The sequence below is a fragment of the Penicillium subrubescens genome (assembly GCF_028828155.1).
Source record: "Penicillium subrubescens strain IBT 31985 chromosome Unknown utg000002l_segment0_segment0, whole genome shotgun sequence".
Classification (NCBI taxonomy): domain Eukaryota; kingdom Fungi; phylum Ascomycota; class Eurotiomycetes; order Eurotiales; family Aspergillaceae; genus Penicillium; species Penicillium subrubescens.
In genome coordinates this window covers 1694121-1718297 of record NW_026643152.1, presented here as the reverse complement: position 1 = coordinate 1718297, position 24177 = coordinate 1694121, and the positions used below count along the sequence as shown (strand labels likewise).

The window sequence follows — 24177 nt, the reverse complement described above, 5'->3', positions numbered from 1 at the left end:
AGATAAGCTACGTATAAAAAGATTTTCTCCATGACTGGCAGCAAGATTTACCAAATTTACAATTACACCCAAAAGAACATCCAAAATAGTCATGCATCGTCATTCGTCAATGAATTGGATTGTCATAGTACAGAGATAAGGACACTGCCGCAGGAACTCCCTCCGTAGCCACGGCAACAGCAAGGAGACTGGGCTCGGACTAGTCCCTACAGAGGAACAAGATGACACCCCAAGAGTCCCCGACCGCCCCAATTGCGTCGCGGAGTCAGCTGCAAATCCAGGTCGGTCGTGCCCGGTGCGCCGTCGATTTTCCTGCTTACCTTGACCGAAAGCGGGCGCTGGATCGATGGTCAGTATGATCTCTAAGAAATAGATGGAAGATGCATGAACAATCCCACGTACCCCTTCGTTCTGCTGCACAGTCTCGGCAACCTTGGAGAGACGCTCATGATTCAGCCAATGCACGGCTCCGAACCCTCGAATAGTATCGCCGGCCTTCAGCCCTGCCTCGGCCGCTGGACTCCTGGGCTCCACGCTGTTGACTCGTGCGAACGGTGTACCCAGTGCGCTGGCATCCGCAATGCTGATACCTGCCATCGATGCGGGTATGGCGGACGGAACAGTCGTGCCATTCCTGGTGGCGGTTGCGGCCGCGGCTTGCGCATTTTGTAGTTGGGCAAAGTGAGCGTGCAAACCCTTCTCGAGGTACTTCATAACATCTTTGTGGTCATTTCGTAGATGGATGATTCGTACGCGCGTCGTTCGAACTGCCATCGTCTCAGTATATTCGGTCGGAGTAGTTCACGAGCCTTGCCCGGAATGTAGCGCACCTTGGGCAATGTCGATATCGTCGCGCGGAAACCCGTCAAACGTCGTCAAGGATGTGGTCATATTAACTCCATGCTAGCGATATCAATACACGTTAGCAAGCTCGGAAATACACGAGAATCAGAGCTGTCATCAACCCACCGAGCTGAGCACACTGCTGAGCGCCGACAGCTCCGCCTCGATCCGCTCTTTTTCCTGCATGAGATCGGGCATCGTCAACTTAGAATAGTCGCGGGGTGTGGCCCCGGACGTCGGTCCGGAGGCCACTGTAGGAGCGTGAATGTTGTCGTCCATGGGGATGCCCATAGTCCAAAGGTGGGGAAGATTGCAGCATCCATTAAATTGCGGCGTGAAGGGCGGTGGGTCTCCAAGCGCTTTCGGTCTCTTTATAAGCGCGACTTGGCGCTTCCAAACGGGTATACTTCAACCAACTATGCATGCCAATATTCTACACTCTACATTCTAGTTTCAACTCCCTGGTCCTGGTTGATTTTTTATACTTGCAACTAGCGGGCTTTGCTTGCATTCCATCGGAATCCCGGAATCATACCGGAATCTCTCCCTGAGAGCCCACATCCTTGCGTATGTACTTGGGCCTGGAGACAGGATTTAAATCCCACCTGTTGAGCTGCCTCACGTCATGACGTACATGGATCAGTTTCAAATTGTCGGTTCCTCAGCAGACTCTACCGCTGCCTGGAGCCGACGCGACTTGTGGTCATGGCGCTGACTTCGTCGCTCTTCCCTCGGCGAGGTTGGGAGTCAACCGTTCAGTGCTTCGACGGAAAGAGAAAGAGAGCCTTCCATATCCTTCTCAGCGCCCACTTTCTTTGGAGGTCGCGGTCTCCGTCGCGACTGCCGAACAATGGGTGCTTCAACATCGGACGCCGCAGCTTCTGGTATGACTGTGTTTGCGTTGCCTTCCTGGGGCTGTTCACAACCTTCATGACTCCAGCATCGAGTATTCGACACCAAACAGGCGTAATTGCCGCTTTGTTGCAGGATGGAGAACAGAAATGTTGATGCGATCGAGGTTGAGACAGAGGAGGTTCGCGTGGAAGATGAAACCGAACAGCTCTTGGCAGAGAAGGAGGAACAGGTCCTGCCATTGAACCCGAATACCTCCCATCCATTCAAGAGATGGATGGACAGTTTTCGAGTACGCAGACGGGTTCCTCCAACAATCCCAGAACGACATGTCCACGACTGGCCAGAATCATTGCCAACCGAACTCGCTCCCCCCAATTTGAGTGGACGCCGAGACTCGCTCCTGTCAGGACGTTCGTCGCAGTTGGGAACAGTGAAGACGACCACTCTCAGCATTACGAGCCGGAGCTTTGCAAGATCGAGAAGGACAACACAAAGCACTGCTGGTCAGAGTAGTCTCTCGGACGCTCGGTTCTCAGCCGATAGCTCTCGTCCGACCTCGAGCCAGTATGTTGATGATCAGGCAGAGATTCGCGCGAACAAGAGGCGTCAAGTGTTGCAGGAAATGGTCACGACTGAGGCGGACTATGTCATGGGTCTCAAAGCTCTTACAGGGGTAGGTCATCTGGCAACGGCTCTATATGTTGGAAATGGGTTGGCTAATCGAGTGTTGCAAGGTTCTCTCGATCTTTGATACCAGACCTGAGATCTATCACAACATTCAGAAGATTCGCGGCATTCACGAAAACTTCTTGACCCAATTGCAAACCATATCCCCCATGTCTTCTTCACAGGCCCCTGATGACGCTTCTGATCTTACGGCTCGGGGGCTCTCGAAGCGCTTGGGGGGTATCGATCTGCCTGGACTGAAAGTTCTGCAGAATCGGTCCTTGAGAACTCGCAACTTCAAAGCGACCATTAATCGGCGTCTCAAGCCCATGCAAGCGGAGCCATTGGAGGCTCTTGAGGTTGCACGCGCGGTGGAAATCTTGGTCAGTATTTTCACTTGTGACAAGTGCAGCAAATGCTAATTTAGTACTCGGCTTCAGTCAGTGTCTTTCCCTGCATACGAAGAGTTCTGTAGCAACTACGATCTGTTCACCCAAGATTTGGCCATCCTGCGGCAGTCTGTTCCAAACTGGGCAATGTTTGATCAGGGTATTGAATCACTGTCAAAATCGGTTGCCTCCATCGAAAGCCGGAAGCACGAAGACAACAAATCGATGACCATGAGTGATCTGATGATCAAGGTGAGCTTTCTGGTATCCCATATGGGATGATGCGAAAGATTAACAATTATTTAGCCCATCCAGCGACTTTGCAAGTATCCGCTTCTCCTCCAAGACCTGCTACGCAGCACCCCTGTCAGCGATTGTCCATCCTCTCATAGCGGAATGCGGCAGATTTTGGACAACCTACGCGTTCTGGTAGCCCGAATCAACTCGGCGACGGGAAATCCCGTTAAAAAGGATCGAATCCAAAAGACTATTCTTCTCCAGGCGCGGTTTGAATTTTCTGATTCGGTAAGCATGTTGATATCACGGCCTGGAAAATTGGTATACGGCTGCTGACATTTGACTGCATAAAGTACAAACTACAGGACATATATAAAGACTTGGGTCCAATGACAGTGTGTGGCGTGCTGCATGTCACCTACCAGACGCCCAACCAAACGATGGGAGACTTTATGGTCACGGTTCTCTTCAACTCCTATTTGCTCCTTTCCAGAGGGGCGGAGGATGCTCGGAGACTGGAGGTTGTGGCCTGTATTTACCTGGGTGATTTGAAGGAGGAAACGATTCAAAATGGACAAGGTAAGTAGTCCCCAATCGTTATCGTTGGTTCCAAAGTCAATATCTAACTCTCCAGGCCTTTTCTGCTATGGATGCCCGTTTTCGTGGAAAATCCAGTTTCAAATGGAAGAGGAGAACTTCGAATTCGTGCTCAGTGCATCATCCGCAATTGAAGAGAGACTGTGGAAGACAGAGACCCTAAAGTGCTCCGCAGCCCTTACTGAAATGGGTAGATCGGGTGGTACCTGGGATCCAAGAAAGTACTCTCTTCTAAGCCTTCCGCTGGTACCGTTGGATCACGTCCAATATACGGTATCTTCCTTGGCCAGACGCTCTTCGATGGACTCCGTGGCGATCACACGCAGGGCCAATGTCCAACCAGTGGTCATCAAAAAAACACACTTCCCCCACACGACGGAGGAGACCCCCAATCCACCGCCGGAAGGCGAGATTGAGCGGCCCAAGACCACTGTTGCACGCGGTGCCGTGACTGTGACTGCAAGGCGAGCGGAGCGAGTTCGACTCGAGCGATTGATCTCGGATGCCTATACTCGAGATGTGCTTCCCATGCCGGGAATGGTGCTCTGCCGAGGTGATCTATTTCGTCGTGGTTCGATCATGCGACGTCTTAGCCTCCATGCCACATTCGCCAAACGGTCCAGCTCGGTCAGCATTACGAGCAATTCCGGACGAGCAGTTCCCGATGCACGCTCCATTGACTATCCAAGTGGGGAGGAAAAGGATTTGTTGACTACTCACGACGGAGGTAACGACCAACGTCGCTCAGCGGACGCAGACTGCGAGTCACCTAAGACGCCTACATCCACAATTGGACGTCAAAGGACCATTCGATTCCGGACTACACCCAAAATAACGTCGGAATCTTCACCACGCAGTGAGAAACGGTCTAGTCAGGAAAGCAGCTCTGAATTATCTCCGACGCGGAAGAAATGGCCATCGTCGATGGGCATACTTAATGCGCTTTCACCAAAGAATCTGATGCAAAGAAAATCCAGCATGGGGCAAGGGGACGGGAATTGAAGTGGAGCTATCGTCAGATTTGGTAGCTCGGATGGTGTCACAGACAGGTGGCATGTTGGTATGTTTAGCGTGGAATGTCATTCTTACAGTCGGGTCTATTCCTTATAGAGCATCTTTTGTTCAAAACTCCTTACTCCAATGGACGGTTCTCTATCGATGCTGGTCTGCTCCCTCGGACGCTTGTATTTGTTATGAAGGTATCCCGGACTAGGTCAATGAGTTTAGAAAAGAACAAATCTTTATAAAATTCCACTCCAAGCTCTTAATTGGCTAGTAGCAAGAACATCAATCCAAACAGGATATGGAAGGGAAGCTGTGGATGCAGGGCTTGCCCAAGCTAGGAGCATGAGAAAATGAAGCTATTTAAAAACGCCAGTATGGGCCATAGGGAAAATCAGAAACTGAGGACATGTCAGTTGATAGCTTCTGTGGGAATAGTAAATACCCCAGAGACCTGGCATTGACTCTGACGCCACTGTGGAGTGCAAGTCAGGGCATGATATTATGCCACGATACAACTATGAGCTCCAGGCGCAAAGAAATGGAAGGAATGACAACGAAAGAATCAATAGCATGCCCCAATCCCCACCAGTGGACCCGCGAGCGACCCAAAAGACCCAAGACATTCAGCCAAGCAGATTGGATGACGTCGTGAAGCAGGCGGACGGGAGCTTTCCATGACACACGAGCATTTGCTAAACGGCGCTGGAAAGGTGACGTCATCCATCATCATCATCACTACTTTAAAGCTCCCACAACCTGTCTCTTTTTTCCTCCTTTGCTATTTGCTACCAACCATCTCACAATCTCATAATCCAATTGAATTATTCACCTTCAAAGTCTCATCTCAAAATTATCCAAGATGCCTCGCGCCAACGATAGCACCCATAAGATCTTTTACAAGGGTCGCTCTGAGGACTTTATCGTCTTCGTTGATGACCTGGACACCCTGAAGAAGTGGAGGGGGGATCGCAGTGTTCCTTTGACTGATGTTTTGAATGGATGGAAGATCTTTGTGACTCATGGGTGAGTCTTTGTGTCCTGACTTTGATAATTGGTATCTGTCCATGGGCAGACATACTGACATTCTTTCGTATCAGCCACGGCGCCCAAGGCGTCCTCGACAGCGCCAGCAAGAATGCTCTGGAGAACGAGTTCGGCACCTCCAATGAGGATGATTGCTTGGTTAAGATCCTGGAGGGTGGCGAGTACCAGACCAGCGCGGTTCGTTTCTCTTTTCCATTCCTCCCGCCTATTGGTTCGAGTGTGACACGATATACTGACTATCATTGATATAGGGACGCGAGCGTGAAGGTAACAAGAACGACTCCATGGGCTCCATGGGAATCACCCGGTAAATGAGCTAGTTCCATTCGAATGGCTGAACCCATGAACCATGCAACCATGACCGTTTCACCACTTACCCCCCGTTCTCGAAATTCACGATGTTTATCCCTATCGTCTCGACTTTCTTCTACGACCCTCAGCGCTGCTGGTTCATGGTTCACCATTTGAAATGCTGGCTAAATTTGTCACGGGGAGAAACTTTTTGCTATGTTTTCGGAAGGGTGTTTCCATTCGGGTTATTTTGCATTAGTTAGCAGTGGCAGGCTTCCATACCTGAGTTATCATGAAATAACGAGAGGGCGAGGCATTTAAACTCGTCATACAAATACTACATTATGCTGTCCCTAGTACTCGTTGTTATTTCATAATTGTAGCATAGTAATTCGCTTGGATTTTGAGATAGCAGGTATTAAATGAAAGTGGATAGAGCCTCCAAACAAATGGCCCCAATCCAGGGTATATAGCAATGAAACTCAATGAAGCACCAAACAACCCAGCAAATATTCACAAATAATCCAAAATCAAACTTCAGAAGCAACGAAACCACACTCGGCCCTTCGCTTAACAACCCAAGCTCCCAACTCCGCCCAAACAGCCTCCTTCTCGGGTATACTCATCCCAGCCGCAAGTCCACTCGTCGTCGTAGCCACAAAAACAGGCGCTCCAACCCAATCACTCCCATCCGTACACCCCATATTCTCAGCCTCATCCTGCCATCCATATCGAAACTCCTCTCTGCGAATCACCCGCCCATGTCGCACACGCCACACAGCCTCCCAAATGCCCTTTCCTACGAGACAGACAGCCTCGGGTCGTTTCGCGGCGACTTTGGCTTCGAGCACGGGTACTCCGGCGTCCATCTCGGCTTTGCTGAGCATGCTTGCGTCTCGGGAGGGTCGTTCCACGATATTGGTGTTGCCCACGTTGTAGAGGGCTGGGAGTTTGTATGTGTCTGAGGGCGGGTGTCGGATCGAGGTTATACCGGAGGAATGGAGGAGTTTCCAGTATAGGTTTGAGGGGTGGGCGTAAGCGAAGCCTGTTGATCCGGTTAGGATGCCGGGGTTCACGCCTACGAGGAGGAGGGTTAGGTTTGACGGGATGGTGTCGCGGAGGAGGGAGTCGGCCGGGGTTAGATCGCGGGTTGGAGGTGGCTTTTGGCGGCGAGAGGACTTTTTTGGAGAGGCTGTTGGGGATCGTGGGATGGAGGATGAGGAGCGTGAGCGGATGATGCGAGATGGTTGGGTCATGCTCGTTGTGATTCCAGTACTCTCCACTTTCGGCCTTTTGAGACTGGCAGTCGTACTGCGAGTACTTCTTCTATGCTGGGGGATACTCTCAATGTCGTCTGTGGATGCTTCAAGCTTAGGGTCGAGGAGGCCATCACGACCCCTTTTGGATGGACTGGCCGGCCTATTGGTGGACCCATCTGCCGAGCTATTTCTGAGAAGGAACCGATTCAGTTGACCATGAAAGCTTGTGATTTTATTGACTGGGACATCGTCTGTAGCTGGAGGGTCTGAAGTGTCATCGTGCGCTTTCACGGGTTCATCGTGTTGGATATTGGATGAGGGCATCTTGGCCGAGTCAGTGTATATATGTGGGTTCTGTTAGGATCGTTAGTCTGGGTATTTGCCGCCTGCCCACGATGGAATTAGATTTGCTTCGTGTGATTCTTGACAGACTGCAAGACCCAGAAAACCTGGCGGGATCATTGGGATGAGTCAATGTTCGTATTCCTAGAAACTGGTCGACGCAGGGTCGAGACAGGTCACGTGAGTATTCACATGCCTTGTTTATCAGGCGCGTAACTCCAATCGCTGTTCACCAGAGATGTACGGAGTACCATTGATCAGATTGAAGAGTGAAGTATTTTAGGTGAAGATGCATGTATAGTACAGCCAATTAACAAGCTGTAAGTTCAGGGAGGTTAGCCACAAGCTAGATATTTTGGTGTTGCTCAGATGTGGGACCCTGGACTCGCAGGGGAATATATAGTGGACTGGACAAGTATATAGCTACCCCAGTGGGCGAATTTCCAGTTTATGGAAGGTATCATTATGTTCAATCAACTATGTACAAGATCTGCGTCCAATGCACTCAATACGCTGGACCGATTCCATCGAAAGGCTACGCTTTAAGTACCCTCGATCGTTTGGGTAATGTCCACGGTTCTGGACAAACAATCTGCCCGCAAAGTTAGAAAAAGTCTCACAACACTCAAAGACTTAATAAACATACCTCGCCTTCACTGTAAGCCCAAAAATATACCCCAATGCCAATCAGGTAATACAACGCAGGATCCGTTCCTTGGTAGAGCAGCGCTGCAAACAGAGCACTGAGAGGGTATACGACGAGTCGAATCTCGATACTTCGATGTGGTAATGATCCGGCTAGTGGTCGCAAGGGCCACTCCCAGGCCAAACCGATCAGACCCATGAGTAGGTTAAGAGTTTGGAGGACTGGGATTGGAGAGACGGCGGCGTCAAGGTTTTTCGAAATGAAGTCCCAGAAGACTTTTGGCCAGATGAAGCCCTCGATCGCGCTTGCGATTTGATCTGTAGAGGTTGGAATGTTAGCTGCGCTCATTTTGAATGCGATCGAGATTGGAGAGAGGAACATACAGGCAGAGGCCGTTAGGATAATTAGTCGCGCCCAGTGATTCTTGATGAGCCTGCCCATCTTGTTGGATTATCTGGTTTCGAGGCAATAGCCTGTATGTATATTGGATGAATCTCTCGACCAGCGACAGATTCAAAGTTTTGCACGGCAGTCCCTTGCGGGAAGCAACGCCGGTGAGTTGCTGTTTGAAGCGCTCTTGTATGAGGGCGATTAAAGTGATGCGACGGAGAACAGTGGATTTTGCGACCTGTCCATCAAGCCGAATCTCTACCAGTCGATCACCAAGAGAGTAAGAAAAGGTTGGCAGAGCGACGGTGAGGTGATTGTCCAGACAAAGTCTTATCGCAGTCGCATGATTAATGTGCAGTTAGAGGAAAAGCTGGTGGAATGCGTTCAAGTGCGTGCTGCTCCTGCAGGCGGGGGATCGAGTATAAGAATTCTATACTTAGACTCTCAAGTAGCGAAAACTCACCCACCGAACCACTCGAAGCGACCTACGAGGCGACAGGATCGGTGACGCTTGGGCGCCCATTCGCCCAAAAAAGGTCACTGGGTACATGGGTGTATGGGATACTCCAGTGTATGGCGGCATATCGAAGCGAATGCTCAGTCAAGCTAGTAGCTATTTCATCTGTGATCCACACGGATGCACTTAAGCGCCAACAGCCAATGAGTCTTCGTAACTGTGCAGGGCGGGGAGTCATGACTGGATGTTCCCCTCTTTTCCCCGTGTGCTGAAGAGTGCACGTCCGCGGTGTGATTGGGTAAGAGATGATGTGACGGAGCGGATCGCGCTGTTGGTCCAGAGCAAATCAGCGTTCATAGCGTAGGTCCTTGGCGTGATGAGATGCAGAGATGCAGCTCGTGGCACGCGCTTCCAGGGTTTTTATTTGGTTCCTGGAGGAGTGGTGGCCCGTTTCACGCACAATTCGAATTGTTGTGGCGAGTGGCTGGGGATGGATTCTACCTGTTTCCAGGACGATGTACGATGTCTAAGGAGTTCTATCTCATAAGAGTTCTATTGTGCTCGAGACAAGGGGAATCGGGGATGTCTACAACCCACCAGAGGGTCAGATGATCATCCCAGCACTGACTTGCTGTCGTACACCTCCCCGATGCTTCTGCTCATACTGTAGGATGCACGTCCAGTCCGGTTGTGGCGTACAAAGCTCAAGACAGTCAGAGAGGAGAAAGTTGTGATGGTCGATGTGATATGCAGTGCCAAGTGGGCCCCGATTTTCCTAATCCCGTTAAAGTGGGAAGGTCATGATAGCGGCACAAGTTGCACTACAATTCTTCCCCCCCCCGCTAGCTACTTTCCATTCTATATTTGGGATTCTCTGAGATGCACATCTCGGAGGAGATCACCAAAAATTAGGTCTTTAAGACTTCACTAGATTTACTAGAACGTCCGGCCCGAGGGACAGGAATAATCACCCACGAATTGAGAACCCGGTAACGACCGGGGCACCAGTGTGACGAATGCAAGCGCTTGCAGGTTGCATTCTATAGGCTGATTTGCCAGTGACATTCTGCCTTAGCTTCAGTTGCCGCTGACCACTCACCAGCCTTGTCCTCTATCCAATTGTCGGACACTTTCCTAGATGGGCTTTGCAAAAGTCAAGGTCATCGATGGCGTTGATCCACCTTTCTCGCTATCTTGCCATGTGGAAGACCGGGGATTATTGATTTCAGAAGAACATGCTTCTTCATCTTCTATTTGATTTCTTTTCCACGTTGGAGTCTGGGAGCTCATACATGAAATGAGTCGAATGTCAATAAGAATTGGATTCGGAAAATGTGGCCTGCAGTAGTATAAAACCCCGCGGTTGATAAAACTCATGCCAAGCAGAGGAAACCATACAATCTTATGATCTTTTGTATCTCGACCACACTAGCCAAGATCCTTGCGGCAACGATAGTTCTAAAAAAAGGCCACAGCCAAGGAGTCTAGTGAAAGTGAGGTAACACTTGACGAGAACTCGAGAGCTTAAGATCCTTTGGATAAAAGAGAAGACGGTGTAGGAAATAGAATCTCACCAACCACCCGGACTTTTTTAGAAGGTTTCTAGGACCACCAATGAACACCTATCACATCAAAAGAGCGACCATTGCGCTCGTAGCCTCGTAGAAGACCCGAAAAGCACGGACTTAGGGTTAAATCTATTGGGTGAGCCTTTGTCGGGTTCGTTTTCGGGGCTCTCAGTTGCTGTGGCTGCTAGAAGCGATGTAATTATAGATCGGCCCCCCTCCTCCCTCCTTCACACCCCTGCAGCTAAAACCACAACGCTGGGAATCTTTGAACCTCCCCTCCAGCCTTCGGTTTTGTCTTTAGCAATCGATGCCACTGCATGCTGACTGTGACTGGAATTTTCTTGCAAATTCATCTATTCGAATGAGCGTTTAGTTTCATCTTGCGCTCTGGGAACAGCGATCGCTTGAATTTGTACAACAGCAGCACCAGTCCTTTTCCCCGTAAGAATCCGGCCCGTGAGAGTTGTTAGACGATCGCATTACATCTATTGTGCCCAAGAGATCTACATCAACTCTGTGCATGTTCGCAAAATCTGCACTGTGATCCATTAGGCCGAACTTTGGCCTGAAATCACTCTCCCGGTCGGCGGGGTGGGTTGTGGTTGAGAATCCAAGTTCATGGAGAGGAAAAGACGCCGATGACCTATTCATTTCTCGCATCTTAAACGGCTCAACCGATACTTGACCTCGAGATCTCCCTCACAACAAGACTGGTGATCCCTCACGGATCTAGGTTCCCCACTCAAAAGTTCAGGTTGCTGGCCAACCTCTGCTCGTCGTTCCTTAACCAAAGCCCTATCGCAAAGACTGTCGCTGGTCGACGTCACTGCTGCATTTCAAAGACGACAATATGGTCGTAGCTAATGAATCCTGGCTCAAAAGAGCCGATCTGACTCCAACCAAACTGCTGTTCTACGCCATCTTCTGGGTGGCTCATTTTGGCGTTTTCGCTCTTGGATGGTATGAGAGAATTCCTCTGATACAATGCTGCGATAGCCACTGACATTCACATAGGTATCTTCAAGTAATAAACACCCAGCTTGCTGGGTTGAATGTGCTCAAGTACTCTGTCTGGATCTCCAGAGGCGCAGGCCTTGTTCTGTCTGTAGACGCAACTTTGATCCTCCTTCCCATGTGCCGGAATGTTCTCCGATGGCTTCGACCTCAAATCAGGTGGTTACCGCTTGACGAGTCTGCATGGTTTCATCGCCAGATTGCGTATGGTCTCTTGGTGTTTTCTGCGATTCATACTGGCGCCCATTACGTGAAGTAAGTCACGAAGACCCTAAGTGGACTACTGGAAGGAACTTGTTAATCATTCCACAGCTTCTACAACATTGAAAAGAGCCAGATCCGTCCTGAGCTGGCCGTGCAAATTCACTATACTCAAGCCGCCGGTATTACAGGCCATGTAATGCTATTGTGCATGATGTTGATGTATACCACAGCTCATCACCGCATCCGACAGCAGGCGTATGAAACTTTCTGGTATACACACCACCTGTTCGTACCATTCTTGCTGGCTCTGTATACCCATGCCACGGGATGCTTTGTTCGAGATACAGCAGACCCAATTTCTCCATTTGCAGGAAGTCGATTCTGGGGCCACTGTCTCGGCTACGAAGGATGGCGATGGGAGCTTGTGGCAGCCGCCTTGTATCTCTTCGAGCGGCTGTATCGCGAGATTCGATCTCGTCGGGAGACGGAAATTACCAAGGTTATTCGTCATCCCTATGGTATGTGGTACCCCTAAGCGCTTCGCAGAAGATAAATACTGACAACGTGCAAAAGCTGCGATGGAGATTCAGTTCCGCAAGCCGAGCATGAAGTACAAAGCTGGTCAATGGTTGTTTCTCCAGGTCCCCGACGTGTCCAGTAATCAGTGGCACCCATTCACTATCACCTCCTGTCCGTTCGATCCATACATTAGTGTTCACGTTCGTCAAGTCGGCGACTTCACTCGTGCCCTCGGAGACGCTCTTGGATGCGGTCCTGCGCAGGCAAAGGACCTTGAAGGTCTTGACCCTCTCGGCATGTACGAAGTTGCCCTGCAGAACGGGCAAATGATGCCCAAGTTACGCATTGACGGACCCTACGGTGCTCCAGCAGAGGATGTTTTTGAAAATGAAATTGCCGTTCTTATCGGAACTGGCATTGGTGTCACGCCGTGGGCTTCCATCTTGAAGAATATCTGGCATCTACGCTCTAGCCCGAACCCGCCTCGTCGTCTCAGACGTGTCGAGTTCATCTGGATTTGCAAGGATACGTCGTCCTTTGAATGGTTCCAGGCTCTTCTGTCTTCATTGGAAGCCCAATCTGCCAATGCAGCTGCTTACGAAGGCAGCACTGAGTTCTTGCGGATTCATACCTATCTCACCCAGCGCCTTGACGATGACACTGCCGCGAATATCTACCTCAACTCTGTCGGTCAAGCTCTAGACCCTCTCACTGAATTGAAATCTCAGACGAACTTTGGCCGACCGGACTTCAAGCGTCTTTTCACTGCTATGCGTCTTGGCTTGCTCAATCAGACTTATATCCAAGGTCTCCAAACGGCTTCTACCACGGAGATTGGAGTGTACTTCTGTGGACCGAACACAGTCGCTCGGCAGATTAGTGATGCGGCAAAGTGTGCATCGACGAAGGCAGTTCGCTTCAAGTTTTGGAAGGAGCACTTCTAGTTTTGCATGTTTTGCTTTTACGCGAGTCTTTTCCTGGCGATGCTGTACATCCCCAGCGCTTATGACATTATGAGTGACGAATCTCTCTGTTGCTGTCTTAGTCCGTTCTTCGTTCTAATTTAGTGTCGCCTTTTTAGACTGAAGTATACATTTGTCGGACGGCCTGATGCCCTGTACTATATAGTTGATGACTACTGCACAGTTTGGAATTGAAAATTTCATAATTCATTAGCATTATTTCATTAAGTAGATTCGCCCTTTTGTTTTCTCCTTTTATTTTTCGGATTTTTTTCTTTTATAGAGGAAGGGACAACGTTGAATGAACTCGAATGAGTTCACTCTCTGGATTCCTTCACTTCACTTCAACGCTCTCCATCTTTACTCCCAGGTCCTTCAGCCACTCATCCGCCTCGACCGCAGCCTTTGCTCTGTGGGCGGATGCTTCTTCCACGTCTTTGGCAATGTCCACGTGGATTCTCAGTTGCTTCTCATCAAGTAAATTGTAAAGCCCACGAAGCTCGTCGAAATCGGGACCATCTTCCTCACCAGCAAGACGCTCAAAGGCGAGCATCACCAACTCCTTGGACCAGGGACAGGCACGGATTGCCCGGTAAAAGACGTTCGTTGCGGCCTTGATATCATATGCCCGGTCGAGTTCAAACAGGATATAGAGTTTCCAGAGGGTGATGTTTGAACATGCGTTTTGGTTGCCGAGACTGGTGGGGGCCTCAAGTTTACCATGGCCAGGAGAGTATGGGTCCGAATCTTCGCCGATGGCCTTTTCGAATGCCGACCGTGCAGCGTGGATGTTCCCCCCAAGGAAGTATGGGCGACAGAGTATACTGTAAATATTGAATAAATGGGAGTATACTGGTGGCTGCTGCGGGGCAACGGGTGACGCGGACGCGCTAGCTTGAGCGGCTTCCTTATAGCGGCCCATGCGATCGAGTTCGCCAGAAACCAACGAATTACGAATTCGCTCAGGCATCACAAAGCGTGCCTCATTCCACATGAAGAGAGCCATGAACATGGTGTTCTTTGGGAACAGGTCCAGGCTTCTCTTCAGCGTGATTCGAAGCTGACGAGGCTGGAATTGGCCCTTCCGAGAAACGTGGAAATAGATCAGCTTGGCTTGGGCCTGAAGCAGGAGTTCCGTGGCGAAGTTCTTGAAAGATTCCTTTTCAGGTGAAAGGGCATCTAAGAACACATGGGCGGAAACGTAAGCATCAAGTGAGGCATCCAGTGAGGCGTTTGAGAGAGAGTCCTTTTCGACGTAGCGAAGCAGGGCAAGGCAGTCAGCCCAAGCCACATACTCATATGGCAGCTCGAGGTAGAGTGCTTGCTCACGCGACTGATGCAAGAACTAAACGAATTGGTTAGAAGCTTGATTGAATACTGAAGAGAAAGGGGACTTACGTTCTCAAGCCTGAGCTGTCCAAAAATGTTACCTTCCTGTTTGTCAGTAGCAGCACAGAATGCTACCAAGTCGATCTCTCCCCGAGGTAGTGCATGTAGGAGATAGGAGGCTTTTATGAAGTCGCCCTGCTGGAGCATTTCCCAGGCCCATGTGTTCCAAAGAGGTCCACACTTCAATCCGTGATTTGCCGGGGAGGTTGTGTCATTGATAGCCACGGCCCATAGCTTATAAGCAACCTCATGTTCACGTGACCGGCAAAGCATCAGAGCAGTGGCGTTCTGAAGCTTGAGATTGAGACGACGGCGCTTGAACAACTCTACGCCGAAGTCAATTGCTGCTTGGGCGTCGCAGGCGTATTCCACTGCCAGAGCATACTCGGCCAAATGGTCATCTTGGTCGAAACGCTCAACCAAAGATCGCAGGGTCCGTCGCACCCAGTCTGTGTCAAGAGAGTGTGATTGGCGAATGGTGGCTCTGCTCCAAGACTGAAGAGAGTAAAACCAGTCTGCCGGAGCAAATAGCGTCTCGGTCGTGTGCAAGAAGTTGACGACTGGGAATGAAAATGGCGAAATGGAAGCGTGCGACTCATTATCAACCTCAGATGGGAGCCAATCGGAAAGTTGAATATTCACTGTGTCCATGGATTCATTTCGTAGGAAATTATCGCCGTTCCAAAGCCGACTCGTCTGGGAATTTGCGACAGTAGTGAGATGCGGCAAGTGGCAGAAGTATAAGAAGGCATTTACGATATCTTCAGACGCAGTCGGGTGCCAGAACGGGGACAGGATTTCGCGAAGGTCAGACGCAAGAACCACCGAGTACGCAGTATCCACATCAGTTCCGTAGTCGTCTACACTTCGAGCAGGCATTCTGAGACTTCGGATGCGATGCCTCTCAGAGCTTGCCCAAGATGAGAAAAGGGACGAAAGGTCAACATGAGCACCAAGCTCACGACTGACAGAGTCGACCCTGGATTGCTCGCCTCGCCAGCCCTGTCCATCAACCTCACCCAAGCGCGCAACTTCGGAGTCCCAGTATTTGCCAAACTGCAGAATAGCCTGGTCGCGGTCTCCCTGAAGGTGCGCATCCGGCCGGAAGCAAGCGAAGTCAAGTGCAGCCTGCCAGAAACCAACTGCAAGTTCAGTGTACCCTGCTTCACGAAGCAAAAGAGTCAAACGCAAAAACAGGTAGCGTTGAACTTGAGATATACCAGATGCATTCGAATCGCCGTCAATGCGCTTGATGTAATCGACCAACAAAGACTTGTAATCTTCAAGAGCAAAGTCTTGGAAGTCTGTTTGTCGAAGATTCAAATGCATCAACTGGAGACTGATGGATTCGGGATTCTCCTTCAAGGTCTTGTCCCATTCTTCCCATAGTTTCTTTCTGTCCCAGAGCAGGCCACCTTCCTGAAGGCGGCCTAGCAAGAACAGATCCTTGTGAACAGTGTCACCACACTTCGCCAGGGCTTTGTCGTAGAGCCCCAGTCTCGTACTGGCCACGCTCTGACGTTCTGCAGATGTCAAGGGGCGATCATCTTCCCCAGGACCAAGAATCAGAGCATATTGGAGGTCAATGAGCTGGAGCCACGCCGCAACGTCTTTCGGGTCGTCGATCAAAGCATGCCATAGTTTTTTATTGAGAGCTTGGCGCTCAGCTTCAAACTTGACTTCACGATCACCAGGCTGGCCGTCCTCACCACTGATAGGTTCCATGCCCTTGGGATGCATATCTTCGACCTTTGCTTTGCCATGGATAGAACGGTAGGCATAATGCTCGTCGTTTGAATCATCTTCATCGATGTGGTATCCAGACTCGGTTTTGGTAGCATGATCGAGTGGCATAATATGATGCTCCAGCTCCTTGGCGGAGGGAGGATTGGCATCCTGTTGGAGGCGGTAGAGCTGCGTTGGCTGCTTTACAGGCCCAGACAACGGGCCGGAAAAGGTGACGTTTCGAGACTTGATGCTCGTGTCGCGTAGAACTATGGTGTCATCTTGTGGGTAGCTTCGATCGATGACCAAATTCGGAGGCAGACCCAGTACCCGGCCTGCGCCAGATCGATGGTACAGAGGGGTGTCGTAACGATGTGCGGTTCCATATTTGAGGCTAGAGCGATCGCCCTCCGTGTCGATGAAATAGAGCTCATGGGACTTCAGATGAGAAAGGTCTCCGGATGCAGGTTCCATAGCCAATTCATGAGCGGTCTCCTTCCCGTGAGCAGGCTCGTCAAGCGAGGTACGATCGCGAGTAATCTCATTTTCCCGAGAAGCTCGAAGGTCCCGGGATGCAAGCCGAGCAGCGTCAAGGTCCCGGGATCCCGATTTGACAGCTGATGAAGCTGCTTCCCCCTTCTGGCGGGCGTGCTTGTCGTCTGACGTGCGATCACGAGTTCTCTCATGTTCCCGAGAAAATCGTTGTTCCCGAGTAGCGTGAAGGTCCCGGATTGCCGATTTGATAGCCGTTAAAGTTGCATCACCCTTCTCGCGACCAAGCTTGTCTTGCGAGGTGCGATCGCGAGTTCTCTCATGGCCCCGAGAAGTTCGGCGGCCTGGTGAAGGGGATCGGGGGCGGTTATGGCGCGAGGATTGAGGACGATGATGAGGAGAATGACGGCGGTCCCGTTTCAAGGATTGCCGGGGAGAGCGAGATTGATGTTCATGGCGCCGTTTCTTGCCAGCCGCGTGATCAGCTTCCGGAGGAGCCGGCAGAGGCTTGAAACTGGAGAAAGTAGGGACAGGCTTCTTGTCCTTGAATCAGTGTTAGAAATTACCCATTCGATAAAGACCACGATTATGTACATACCTGAGAACCCGACGAATCCATCGTGGGTCTAGTTAGCTTGTTATCCTGTGGTGTGCCCATCTGATAGTCCGGATCAATGAAAATCCGGCGGTGAAGGAGGCGGTGGAGGAAAGTAGATTCTTTAGAAGTTCGGAAAAGGTTATTCCGTAAGTGAGAGGTACAGTGACAAGGCGGTGAGGGGAGAAGGCAAACCTTAGTGCCGGAAGGCGGTGAGAAACATGGGGAAATGAAAGGCGGTGAGAAAGAAAGGCATCAAGGAGCAAAGTCCGGGAAGGCGGTGAGGATTGTGAGGATCTTCAGGAAATAAAACTTTGAATATTGAAGGCGGTGAGGGAAAAAGGCGGCGAAGAGAGGATTCAACTCTTAGGTCAAAGGCGGTGAGTGAGGGGTGAACATGGGTCAGTCCGGGGGCCCGAAGGCAGGTCAAGCTGCCTGCTGACCTACAACATATATGTACATAACATGGATTTCTTTGTTACGAATATAGGACAAAACTTGTCCTGAGGAAGTTCTACCAATACCGACATCTAACTTTCTAGTTACAATCTAATCTCGAGATCAAGATTTACTCTATGTAGTTGCAGTACGTCTCGTTAAAACCTCGTCAGCAAAACGGATAATTATTTAATAACTCGCTGTTTTATTAATTTCATTAACTACTTTAGCTCGATTGATGATGAGGAGAGGAGATTGCTTGTAGTATGCTGCTTGATTGTTGTAGTAGAATATGAGGTTTAAACCCCATAAACTGTACAGAGTATAGCAACTCTGGGACCATACGAGTACCGCTCAGGGTCGCAATGAAGTATTGTCAAAATCACGTGCTTCTCTTTATTGCCTGGTTTTGTTGGGGACATGACCTGGGCGGTGAAGTATACAGCAACAACAGCTTCCGGGAAAAAAGACGTTCCATTTAAGGAAGGCGGTATGAGCGGGCGGGACAGAAAAAAAAGTTCCTGGTAAACCGTTCGACAAGAATCTTGCGCGAGCCCCCCGGGAACCACTCAGCATCTTTGAACATTATAGAGATGGCTCACTGTGGTTTGTAGTGGAATTTGAAGATTATATTCATTCCCCACCATGGCGTCCTCTCTCGCGGCGCAGTTGTCGCAAATCGCGGCCAAGTCGACCCACGAACTCGACCTTAAAAAGCAACGGGTTTCGCATTCACAGTCATTAATTTTCGATCGGAAGGTTGCCTCTACACAGGACTTTGATACCATCTACGATATTTGCTATGATGGCTTCCGGGAGCTTTGTTCTCTTGATGCTCGGTTTGAGGAGTTTGGGCGCTCCATCTTTAGCGAGCAAAGCAAGGCTGAAGATCGAACACAATTAAGCAGCTCGCAAAATAAGGAACTGGACGCTGTGATTGAATCATTCCTGGCGCTTGTTGGAGGGCGACTGCAGTTGAGCCCTGCAGTCAAGGCTGTGGACTGGCTAGTCAGACGTTTCAGGTACGCCACAAACTCAGGATCATAGGATCAAGGATGTCACTAACCACCACGTTAGGGTTCATGAATATAACACGGCTTGCATCCTACTGACGTTCCTTCCATACCACACCACCCCCCTCTTCCTCAACCTGCTCTCGATCCTGCCCAACGACCTGACGCCGACTTTCAAAATCCTCTACCCGTATAAGACCGGCCTCATCAACCCACCCCGGCATCCGATTGTGCACAGTGCTACCACAAACAAAGCATTTTTCGCTGCACTGAACGAATACGTCCTCAAAGCCTGTCAGCAGCAGGCTCAGAGCCATGCTTTGCTTTCCTTCTGGGCCGGTGTCATCACAGAGGCTGTGGCAGGCATGCTGGACAGCGCACGTTCTGGTCGGAGGGAAGCCGAGAAGCAAAAGCATGAAGATATTCTTATCCGTGTTCTGCCGCTTTTAAGCCGAGCTTTCACCATGAAGAGTGTTTCGGAGCTGATCGTCAGTTGCTATATGATCTCTGTCGTGCTCGCTCAAAAGGCCTCCCTTACTGATGATGTCCTGGATGGGTTGATGGAAAGTGTGGTGACCTCCTGGACCGAAGAGACCTTTAGCTCTGGTCTTATCTGCCTCTCGGTCTTGGCGCAACAGAAATCGTCTGCCAATATTCCCAGGAAGGTTTTCAAGGCGATCTTGCGCCTTGAGCGCCCCATGCAGCAATTGTCCGAAGTCACCGCTCAGTATCAGACTTCCAAGCTTCTACTTGGCCTTGTTGCAGGATGCGTTAGCAATCTTGATAAGCAAAAAGACAATATTCGTCTCACACTTCTCTCGTCCATTTTCGAGACCACTGTGCTTCAAGGCGATGACATCCAAGCAGCCATGGCTCTCGTCCTGAAGGCTGCAAGCGACTCTGAGGAGGCCCGTGGCATGTCTCTGGATATTCAAACTCAACTTGCTGAACTCGTTCAGGGATTCAGTCGATCCAGCTCTTTGCAACCGATTTTCCAGAAGACTTTGGCTGAGGCATCTCTCAACATTCCTGCACTTGAGCACAACTTGCAAACTGTGGTTGAGGCCCCCGTGCCACCCCCGGCCATTGAGGATGTGGATATGGAAGATGCAGATGATGAGGATCTGGACAACTTCACCCCAGCCCTTGAGTCTCTGACCAACGAGCCCCTGTTCTCGACATCCTTCCTCAGCAAGCAGTCTATTCCCGAGTTTGAGAACCTCGTTCAGGTCTTCGCATTGGCAGGAGATTCAGAGGTCCGAATCGAACAGTTCACCAATCTCCCGATTTTGGGCAAAAACAACGCTACCAAGAGTCCCCAGTTCATCTCGTTCTTCACTCGTGTTCTTTCGGGTCCCTTCCCCATCGGCACAAAGGTTGCTGCGTTGAATGTTCTCTCCTCCGTTCTAACGTCGACGTCGGGTGAAATTGATCCTCAAGCCTTACTGCCTTTCCTGATTGTTGGCCTTACTGACCCGTCGGAACGCATCCGTCGTGAATCTGCCGGAGTTCTGGCGATAATTGGTTCTCTGTACAAGAACAACAAAAAGCTAGATGGGAGCAAACCCTGGGCCTCCGATGCTATCTATGGTAAGGGCAAGGGATCAACTACCGTTCAGTGGCTACCTTCATCCGATGTATACAAGGTGCTGGAACACGCGATTCTTCCCGCGCTCGAGGAGTACATCCTTGATCCCAACCACATTGGTAAGGTGATTGACGCTACGCTCCGAGGGACCGTTCTCTCAGAGTCTTCGGGCGCCCAGGAGCTGAAGAAGTCTCTCCGGACAAGTCTATTCACCTTCCTCTGCTCTCATGTTGTCAACATGCCGGTCTTCTGCCCCAAGTTGAATCTGCTGCGCATTCTCAACGATGTCAAGAAGGTGTCAGGTACCAGCCGCACGAAGGAGCTTCTCCCTGTGCTCGAATATTGGCGCGATCTCAGCCAGACAGAAGTTGATGATATCTGCACGAAGGAGCGCCTGTCCGCCGCTGACAGTGAAGGCCAAGTTGTGGCTATTGTTGCTTCTAGGGAAGAAGAGGCGTTTGAAATTCTCTTGTCAAACCTCACCCCTCGCGCGAAGTCTCTCAGAACTTCGTTCGTGGTAGCCGTGTTTGACCGGATGAAGGACATCTGGCCTAAAGCTCCCGAAGAACGTCAATTGACCGCGGCTCAAAAGCTCCTGGACATTTCTCTTGGTTTGTCCACAAGCGAAACATCCATGGCCGACTATTGCCGTGATGTTCTCCGCAGCGTCGAGCTGTCGGGAGCCATTCTTGTGAACTTTGTCAAGAAGATTCCTGCTTCTCTGACCGATATTGAATCTTTGGGACCCGCCCCTAAGCGACGACGGACAAGCCAGAATAACATGGTGGCCATGACTGTCAAAGATGAGGCGGAGCTGAGAAAGCTCATGGACAAGATGACTTTCATCCTTGAAATCATCGATAGCTCGAACCCCGGCTCTCACCCTGAGTTGGCAGACGGCCTCTTCCAGACACTTGCTGCCCTCCACCACTTCAAGTCCCAGATCCAATCCGGCATGAGCTATCTGCTGAGCTTGGCCTTGGGAAGTCTTCTGGCCATTGTCAACAAGTCCAAGGGGTCTCCCAAGCCCTTGTTCGATACCTCGGCTATTCGCGCCGATTTGGTCGTGGATTGTGTGCGGACCACCGACAGCCCTCAGGTCCAGAATGCTGCTCTTCTGCTCGTGGCTGGTCTGTCTGTTATTGCTCCGGAGCTTGTCCTTCACAGTGTGATGCCTATCTTCACATTCATGGGATCCAGCGTTCTTCGGAAGGACGATGATTATTCAGTTGCTGTCATCGATCAGACCATCGACCAGGTTGTTCCGGCTCTCATCCAATCCCTTCGCAACCAGAAGCGCGACATCGTTTCGGGAACTTCCGAGCTGCTGCTCAGCTTTACTGCTGCATTTGAGCATATCCCGTCCCACCGTCGCCTCCGCCTCTTCCATGCTTTGATTACCAAGCTCGGCACTCAAGACTTCCTGTTCGCTGTCCTGGCCATGTTGGCCAACCGATATGCCACAGACAAGGATGTTCTGACCCTAATGACTGGCGTTGCCTCAGACACTACTCCCGTTGTGGAGCTCACCACTTACAGCAAGTATCTGAACCTCGTCATCGACGCCGTGAAGCCCAAGCCTGGAATCTCCAAGGTTCTGCTTGGTATTGGCAGTGATGATGGACGCGACCCCCAGAAGGTGGCCGTCGATCTGCTTCGTGACCTCGCTCACTTGCTTAAGCATTCCTCCCTCAAGGCCAAGTTGGAAGCTGCATTTGAGATTGAAAATGAGGTCGCTGATCAAGTCCGGGCTTGCTTCTCGCGGGTACTGGAGCAGGTTCTGGGCATCGGCGAGTCTGTGCAGAGCATGAAGCCTGTTAGCCAGGCCTGTGGCGAGGTTTTGGGCTCCCTGTTCGGCACACTGTCTCTCGTTGACTTCTTGGATACCATTGAGGTGCTGCTTCAAGGGCCCAATGATGATCTCCGACGCAAGGTGCTTCGTTTGTTGGAGAACCGTCTCCGTCAAACTCCTGAGCGCGATAGCGAGTCTCAGATCCGCGTGCTGGACTTCCTACCTACCTTGGTTACCATCGTTCAATCCTCTCCAGATTCGCTCCTCAAACATGCTGCTGTCGCTTGCATTGATCGCATCACTGAGAAGTACGGTCGCAAGGACCCCTCAAAGGTCATCCCAGCAGCTCAGGTTGTTGCCAGTGCATCCTGCCTTGGTCAGAATGATGAGCGCATTCGCATCATGGGTGTCCTGTGCCTCGCCTCCATGGCTGAGGTTCTGGGCCAAGCTATGATCCCTGCTCTCCCCGACGCAATGAGCCGGTCTCTCGAGCTGCTGGAGCTGAGCTTGACCCCCAACAAGGAGAACTCGCGCCTCCACGATGCTGTCTTCTCGCTCTTCTCCGCTCTGCTCGTCAATCTGCCATTCATGATTTCAGCTGGTCACCTCGACAAGATCCTGCGACTTGCATTCAAGTCCACCGAGGCGGACCTTGAAGATAGCTCCGATGATAGCCGCCTGGAGACTCTTCGCCTAATGGCCTCTCGCAAGATGGATCTCGCCACTACCCTTGGCGCTATCGATCGCAACTGGCACCATGCCGTTGAGACTGGCCCCATTGCCGTCAACGAAATTCTGGAGGTCCTCGCGCTTGCTGTTGAGAAGAACCCCAAGTCGGCAGTTGTCAAGAATGTCAACGTCCTATCGAAGATCCTCTTCAACGCTTTCGACCTACGCCGGGAGCAGGTCAGCCTTGGTGAGGCAACCGACTTCGACTCCTCCGATCTTGACGAGGCTGAGAGTGCTCTGAACGATGTCACCATCAAAATGATCTACAAGCTCAATGACAGTACCTTCCGCCCGCTCTTCATCAAGTTCGTCGAATGGGCCACCACCGGTGTATCCAAGAAGGACGAGCAGGGCCAGGTCTCGCGACTCACCACTTTCTACTCCTTCCTCCAAGTGTTCTTCGGCACCCTCCAGTCTATCGTTACTGGATACTCCAACTACATCTTGGAGAATGTCGTCGAGATCTTGGGTATGGCTGGCCCTACCAAGGCCACCAAGGCCCTGTGGCTGGCAGCTCTGCGCACACTTCGCAACTCGTTTGAACACGACCAAGATGGTATGTTTCCCCCTCTGGCTACCAGCCTCAAGTCTTTGCTAACGCACTTTTACAGAATTCTGGCAATCTCCTTCGCATCTGGCCAGCATCTCCGGACCTCTCATTTCACAGCTCGCCCATGCAACTACCTCCAAGACTGCTGCGCTCGTTGCTGAAGAAGTTGTTCCCGCCATTACCGAGTTGGCTGTCGCTGCTGATTCCACCGACAACTACAAGGAGCTCAATATGGCTCTGATGAGGTACCTTCGTCCTTCGACGGCTCCCAACGCCAAGTCTGCAGGTGGCGATAACCCCTTCACACGTCTTGCTGCCCTCAAGGCCGAACAGGCCCTTACTAAGCAACTCGGCGAGGAATGGCTTGCTTTGCTTCCGGAGATGTTGCCTTACATCAGTGAATTGATGGAAGATGAGGACGAGAGTGTTGAGAGGGAAGTCCGGAAATGGGTGAAGCAGATTGAGGGTGTGCTTGGTGAGCGACTTGATGATATGTTGACTTAGGGTGGCCTTGGGTGACCGTTGTACAAAGATCCGCATTTGTTTGGCGTTTGTAAAGTAGACCACCCTGGAGGGCA

The 24177-nt window shown here is 50.8% G+C and overlaps 8 protein-coding genes across 8 annotated transcripts; 4 read left to right on the top strand and 4 right to left on the bottom strand.

Moving 5' to 3' along the window:
• Positions 1-206: 206 nt before the first annotated feature.
• On the bottom strand, positions 207-1134 carry N7473_001995 (putative 26S proteasome non-ATPase regulatory subunit Nas2; the record flags this gene model as incomplete). Its single annotated transcript, XM_057147935.1, has 4 exons — positions 207-338; positions 403-767; positions 831-903; positions 970-1134. 4 exons carry the CDS (start codon positions 1132-1134, stop codon positions 207-209), a joined length of 735 nt encoding a protein of 244 aa, XP_057011589.1.
• A 697-nt stretch (positions 1135-1831) lies between these two features.
• Positions 1832-4589, top strand: N7473_001994 (putative Rho guanyl nucleotide exchange factor; the record flags this gene model as incomplete). Its single annotated transcript, XM_057147934.1, has 6 exons — positions 1832-2371; positions 2433-2747; positions 2805-3005; positions 3060-3278; positions 3344-3569; positions 3625-4589. 6 exons carry the CDS (start codon positions 1832-1834, stop codon positions 4587-4589), a joined length of 2466 nt encoding a protein of 821 aa, XP_057011588.1.
• Positions 4590-5286: 697 nt separating this feature from the next.
• On the top strand, positions 5287-6286 carry N7473_001993 (SBDS family protein). The gene is made up of 3 exons (XM_057147933.1): positions 5287-5615; positions 5690-5813; positions 5888-6286. Exons 1-3 carry the CDS (start codon positions 5452-5454, stop codon positions 5945-5947), a joined length of 348 nt encoding a protein of 115 aa, XP_057011587.1. The 5' UTR covers positions 5287-5451; the 3' UTR covers positions 5948-6286.
• Positions 6287-6457: 171 nt separating this feature from the next.
• Positions 6458-7510, bottom strand: N7473_001992 (mismatch-specific DNA-glycosylase; the record flags this gene model as incomplete). Its single annotated transcript, XM_057147932.1, has 1 exon — positions 6458-7510. One exon carries the CDS (start codon positions 7508-7510, stop codon positions 6458-6460), a length of 1053 nt encoding a protein of 350 aa, XP_057011586.1.
• Positions 7511-8063: 553 nt separating this feature from the next.
• Positions 8064-8615, bottom strand: N7473_001991 (uncharacterized protein; the record flags this gene model as incomplete). The annotated part of the gene is made up of 3 exons (XM_057147931.1): positions 8064-8120; positions 8175-8491; positions 8558-8615. 3 exons carry the CDS (start codon positions 8613-8615, stop codon positions 8064-8066), a joined length of 432 nt encoding a protein of 143 aa, XP_057011585.1.
• A 2824-nt stretch (positions 8616-11439) lies between these two features.
• N7473_001990 (putative NADPH oxidase (NoxA)) lies at positions 11440-13270 on the top strand (the record flags this gene model as incomplete). Its single annotated transcript, XM_057147930.1, has 4 exons — positions 11440-11549; positions 11604-11858; positions 11916-12325; positions 12381-13270. 4 exons carry the CDS (start codon positions 11440-11442, stop codon positions 13268-13270), a joined length of 1665 nt encoding a protein of 554 aa, XP_057011584.1.
• A 352-nt stretch (positions 13271-13622) lies between these two features.
• Positions 13623-17513, bottom strand: N7473_001989 (uncharacterized protein; the record flags this gene model as incomplete). Its single annotated transcript, XM_057147929.1, has 3 exons — positions 13623-14633; positions 14687-17437; positions 17493-17513. 3 exons carry the CDS (start codon positions 17511-17513, stop codon positions 13623-13625), a joined length of 3783 nt encoding a protein of 1260 aa, XP_057011583.1.
• Positions 17514-18572: 1059 nt separating this feature from the next.
• Positions 18573-24103, top strand: utp10 (snoRNA-binding rRNA-processing protein UTP10; the record flags this gene model as incomplete). The annotated part of the gene is made up of 3 exons (XM_057147928.1): positions 18573-18949; positions 19005-23605; positions 23661-24103. 3 exons carry the CDS (start codon positions 18573-18575, stop codon positions 24101-24103), a joined length of 5421 nt encoding a protein of 1806 aa, XP_057011582.1.
• Between the last annotated feature and the right edge of the window lie 74 nt (positions 24104-24177).

Coding starts and splice junctions, on each gene's coding strand:
- N7473_001993 (XM_057147933.1), top strand. CDS start 5,452: ATGCCTCGCGCCAACGATAGCACCCATAAGATCTTTTACAAGGGTCGC. Junction 5,616..5,689: donor AAGATCTTTGTGACTCATGG/GTGAGTCTTTGT, acceptor CTTTCGTATCAG/CCACGGCGCCCAAGGCGTCC. Junction 5,814..5,887: donor GCGAGTACCAGACCAGCGCG/GTTCGTTTCTCT, acceptor TCATTGATATAG/GGACGCGAGCGTGAAGGTAA.